Source organism: Limulus polyphemus, unplaced genomic scaffold, assembly GCF_000517525.1.
Source record: "Limulus polyphemus unplaced genomic scaffold, Limulus_polyphemus-2.1.2 Scaffold144, whole genome shotgun sequence".
NCBI lineage: Eukaryota > Metazoa > Arthropoda > Merostomata > Xiphosura > Limulidae > Limulus > Limulus polyphemus.
In genome coordinates this window covers 476,142-482,087 of record NW_013665754.1, presented here as the reverse complement: position 1 = coordinate 482,087, position 5,946 = coordinate 476,142, and the positions used below count along the sequence as shown (strand labels likewise).

Sequence of the window (5,946 nt, the reverse complement as noted above, 5' to 3'; positions counted from 1 at the left end):
AACACTTAAAAGATTAATCCTGGTAACATTCCTCCCATTATAGGCAAGATTTACGTTGGAATTCGAAACTTAAGCTCTTCAGTTTATTGATACACCAAACTGTGAGAATGTCATAGCTTCCCTGTATTATTGAGACAAATGTATTTAATCTGTCTCACAACCAACATATGGGTTTTATTGTTGTCACTTGTACACTGACTTTTAAACCATTTGCAAGATATCAGAATAAATTTTATATATATCAGTTAGACTGTTTCAATTCTAAAGCAATAACAACAAACATGTGGATCTTACATCATTGTAAAGATTATAAGAAGGAAAAATATAAAATTCTTATGTGGTACTGGTAGTATTACAAACAAATCACACAAGATTATCATTCTAAATACTGAATCATAGTATTATGAACTAAATATAAAATTACACTAAATTATTGAACTTAAAACTACAAATTTAAATTCAAAAGAATATAAAAAATCACAAACTCTTTCAGTTCAAAGTCCTAAGCCTAATTCATGTAATGACCCTGCACTCACTACTCAATCACTCTTAACCCTAACAATCGTGTATAACTTCTTTCCTAAAAAATATATCTATTTTGAGTTAATTTTTCAATATAATGATAAATATAAATAGATATACGATGCAGCTTGACTTAAGCTACTATAGAAAAATAACAAAAGTCACGTACATTCCATGCAGTTTTTTCCAGAAGCAAATTTTCTAACGCTTATAGAAAAGTACTATTGGCCAATACTAAATACAACCTCTACATAAAATTTCAGTTACTATAATAAGCACCACCCACATTCATATTGTAAAATCCAGAAAACAACGTTTCGTCACGTGCTTTGGTTATCATCCAATGATTTGTCAAACGTAAAATACAGCGATTGGAATAACATAGTACTGAAATTGACACCTTCGACTAGGAATGGTTAAAAGTTTTACAACTGAGGTTTAACATGCCCAGACACTGTTTTATAAAGAAAACAGACTAGAAAAAGGTTTAGATACCAATCATAGATGGAAGGACCAGTGCTGAAGTGGAAGGAATTTTTTTTTTAACAATTTTTTTTTTAAATTTTCTTCTTAGAGGGTGTATATTTACAGTCTCAAACGTATTTTAGGATTTTTTTCATTAAATTCCTCTTTAAAATTCATTAAATAATACAATTTTGTAAAAATAATTGAATGTTATGCTACTATTTACAAAAATAAAATCTGAAATCCAATAAAAGATAAGTTCTTCAATTCACAAATGTGATTTTTCCCTCACGATAAGACAAAATGGCCCTGGTAGGTAAGGGGTTAAGTTTCATATGTCGTAACCCCAACTGAGAAAAGTACTAAAAGAAAAGTGTCCTTTAACAATAACATGTAAAGTTCTGTTACTCTTCCTTAACAAGGACCTCACCTTGGTTCATCAGAGTCAGGTGACAAAGCTGGTGTGGATGTGGAGTTTGGATGACGACGGAAAAAAACTTCTAGTCCTTCACCAAGATTGTGGATGTCTTCGTGTGTTTCCAATGGTTGTATTGCTGGACGAGTAGGAGCTCTTGTTTTAGGTCGTTTAGGTCTAGCTTTTCCCAGGTGTTCTAGTTTGTCTGAACTTGGTGACAAACTCGGGAGTTTTTCTTTAAAGCACATATAGATAAAATTATTATAAAACAAAAAGCTAATCTAAGTTAATTTATTTTTTTGTAAAAAAACTATCTATTTATAATAACATTTTTATATACCACAATACTTGAACTCTTCTGGTCTTTCTCCCTGTTATTTTCTGGCTTATATTCTGATTTGTGACTCCAAAGATCACTTCTCAGGATATCATTTTACTCAGAATCCATAAACTTTCATATACAATTTTTCAACTAAAGGTAAATAACACAAATTATATGTTTTATCATGAATACACACACACACACATAAAATACAATCATGATATAAATTATATAAATTAAAATACAGTAAAAACAAATTGGTTTAAGCTTATAAAATGTACTTTTACTTCTTTTCTGTTTCTTTATTATTTTTCTTTAGATTAAAAGTTGACATAATTATACTTTCTCCTGTTATAATAAAAAAAGTTTATTTCCACAATATTCGACTATTTAATTTTAAAAATACTTCATCACTTTATCATCTTTTCTGTAATTCCTAGTAATATTTGTAACTGTTGCACAATTCCAACTAAACTTACTCAAGTACTGTTATTTCTGCCCTTTTACTTCTATCTACTTAAAGTGGCCGCAAAAAAACTTTAGGAAATATTTTTCAAAATTAATCTTTTTATGTAGTATATTACATGTGTAAAAATTAGTTTCATCTAAACTGTTAGTTTAATTTGTATCAAATTATTAATAATGTGAATAAGTTTCATAATAAACTGGTTGAGGAACAACTCTCATTCTCTTCACATGTGCTTTGAAACAGAAATCAAAGTTATGTGACTATGTAGCATTTCACTGAAAACAAGGAAATAAAAGATGCGTGTCATTATCATTATAAATCTTATATATGTATTATTTCCAATAAGTGTACAATGCTTGACAGAAGTGTGTTGATAATACATTATAATAATGTTACAGAATGTTAACACTATTCACACAAGTACTCTCACAATTCACTCACAGAAACACATTTTGAAAAAGTGAGATTAATCATACTTTATAAAAACAATGTTTCAGGTTCTATGTTTGAATTTCTCCTGAAACTGTTTTCTCCTTTGTCAACTGTGCTCAATCTGATGACCATGACTATGCATTATTTTCCAATATTACTATTTCTTTGACTAACTTTCTATAGTCACTCCATTGTATATGGATGTGAGCTTCAAAGACCACTTTTAAGCAAAATAAAGGTAAAAAAATACTAGAAACGTATCGGCTTCACAGAAAGTTGGAAGCTCAGGAGTGCTTGTCACCTTCAAATCTTGTTCATTATCTTATTGGTACCAGGGGACATGTTCAACTTCGTCACAATGTTTTTTTTTTAGGTGGGGATTACAGAACTCTCTTTTGTAGCAATAAACTTCATTTTGTGAATGAGGGTGTGGGCTCTGGACTGGGCTGTGGAATGTTTTTGCAGCCTGTTGCTATCCTAAATGCTCTACTATGCATGTTTCATAAAGAACACTGATGGTTTCAGTCTTCAAAATGTCTTTGGCTCTACACAGTTTAATATTTTCTGTATATGAATATCCTTCTTTGCCATATTTTCCCTTGTGGCATTGCACTGTTCACTGGCTGATTGTATAAACCATATATGTATATACACACACACACACTCAAATTATGTGATTAACCTTCTGTAATGATGTTATGGTTAATTTAATTAAATTAGATATCATTTACTACTTTAATTAAATTAACCAGAATGTTAAAGTCAAAATGAATCAGTCTTCCTAAATACAGTCAGAAACAAACCTTAAAATTCAGTAATGGGTTCTAAGTATAAAAATGAAAACTTTTAAATTAGAGAGCAGAGGAAACTAAATATATATAAAAAAAACTTAATCAATATACATTTTTTTGTAGTGGCATACTGATAGAAAATGGTAATATGTGTACTATTTATAACACATTTTTATTCCAGCATGTATGATTGATTGAAACAAAATTGGAAGGAAACTATTTATAATTTCAATTACATCCTCATTCAAGTTCCGCTAAGTAACACTTTAAATGACATTAAGATACAGTGAATGGCAGTAAGCAATGAATAATGCTCACTTGTTTTAATATGTAAGTTTATGCTTCAAAGTAAAATTTATAGTACTCCAACAAAAATTTCAATGCTCTCAAAATTAACTGAAGTGTTTGCATTTTCCTAGATTATTTATGAAGAGGAAGCTGAGTTAACTGTGTGTCATTGTTCCTACTCTCCACTGTTTCTCAGTATTCATTGGCTTCTAGAAGTATCCAGACCTGTATTCATAATACTAACACTATGTACCAATAATCATGCCCATATATCTACTGCTATTCTGTGAGAAAACCATCAGTTATCTTCCAATACACGTTTTAAATAATTTTTTTTGATAGTTGTTTCAAATGCTCTGCAATTTGAAGTAAAAAAAAAAAAAAACAACTGTGGTCTAATTTTTCAAATGGATCTTTCCTCCTGATGATCTCAAATATTTCTGTATGGTTAATAACTAAGCTTTAAGCAGGTTTAAATTCCAACATGTTGGTATTGCTATTTTGAAAATGGGCAAGTCATGTGTGTTTTGTGGAAGGGACCACTGCCCCACAAAAATAATATGCTGATCTATTATCTTAAAAACCCATCATAGCTCCTGGAACTTTCATTTGATATATATATAAGCACTTTCATAAATAAAAACACTACACAGATACTGATAACTCTCATGTTGAATGTATAGGATGGAGCCTATACCATACCACCACCCACCACAATCTTTCTCAGTAGGTTCTACACAATTGGTTACCTGTATGCATCTAGACTAATACTTGACTATAAGTTTGAAACTAGGTGAAGTATTAATAATCACGGACTTCTCTTGCACAGCATTCTGTGTGGTATGCAGCATGTTGAAGCAGACCCAGGTATTTCTTTGATAAATGATAATAAAGAATAAATTCACACGTGCAAATTAAAACTTGTTTAATTTTATTTTGTGCGATGTTTTTAGCACATGTCATTCGTCAGCCAGTAAAAACTGTGTTATAATGGAATTAGTTTAAAAATAATTGTTAAAAGGTAAGATAATACAAAGGTTCTAATTACACACGTTCAACATAGAGCATGGTGACAAAAATACTGATAAAAACACTGTTGAACTTATTACGTAATATTGTTAAAAATTAGCAAGAACATGGGAAAAGTAATTAGACCTAAAATAAGATGGAAAATAATAAACATAGGGAAATAATTAAGGGAAGGAAAATACTTTTGTACAGGTAAGTTAGAAGAGGAAAATTTAAATACAAGTATGAGGTAAAGTAAATGCATCTAAAGAAAAGGTTTAAGGGAATGAAATTAGAGAAAGGGTTGATGGAGTTTTATAATTACTTGAAAGTAAATTTTTTCATTTATACTATAAAGGGACTTGGGTGTTGAGTTGGAAGATAAGACAGTGTTCAAGGCTTTCTTGTGTTAACTTGTTGAGTCATATTTCTCATGACTGAGACTATCAAGTCGAAGGTACCATTGTGGTCAGGAGAACTGATGTGTATAAGAATTGGGAGGTTAGTGGAGCCTTTTCTGACACATCTAAAATTTTCATGAAAATGATCACCCAGTCAGTGAGCTATTTCTCTAACGTATAGTTTGACACCTGCTACACATTCTGACGTGGAGGTGTAATGTCCCTCAATGTGAAAAGTGCAACTAGGGCTAGTTATTCTGGTGTTGTTTGAAATGTTTGGACAGGTATAACAAAATTTTCTGGTACAATGATGACTTTCAACAATGGGGGAAGTTTTTTCTGTAGCTTCAAGTGTACCAAGTAGTCTTTGAAGTTGGAATTATGTTTATAAGAAACTAGGGGAGGTATATTAAACATTTTGGTAGTGATGGGGTAAGTCATCAGTAATTAAATTTTTTTTGCATGATATTTGTTGTGAATCTCTGAAGGGGATGGTATTTTAAAAACAAGGGGGCTCTATCATGTTGCCTTTTTTCGTCCTTAGCTTGGGTAGCATTGGATACGGTGTGTAGATGGTTGCGGGCTATTTTGATGCCATTGGCCAGGTATTTACATTGTTGTAAACATCCTACCATCTCAGTAGTCTTGGTCCTCATAACATAAGTGACTCAGTCTTGTGAGCAGCCCTTTACGGGTGGATGGAAAGAGCGATAGTCTATGTAAGCATGAATATTAGTGTCTTTGTAGTGTATGTATGGTGGTTTTAAGAGAATAGTATGAAATGTGGAAGTTGATGTCTAGAAATGAGGCTCTGGTATCAGAGATTTGGTAAA

General features: G+C 31.2%; 1 protein-coding gene across 4 annotated transcripts in view; it reads right to left on the bottom strand.

Annotated features, from left to right (window-relative positions):
- Positions 1-5,946, bottom strand: part of LOC106475145 (F-actin-uncapping protein LRRC16A-like) — a 94,124-nt gene that overhangs the window by 15,327 nt on the left and 72,851 nt on the right. For all 4 annotated transcript variants that reach the window (XM_022380266.1, XM_022380280.1, XM_022380269.1 and 1 more), the window contains one exon: positions 1,418-1,637. In XM_022380266.1, coding sequence (XP_022235974.1) covers positions 1,418-1,637 — 220 coding nt within the window. The remainder of the gene's footprint in view (positions 1-1,417; positions 1,638-5,946) is intronic.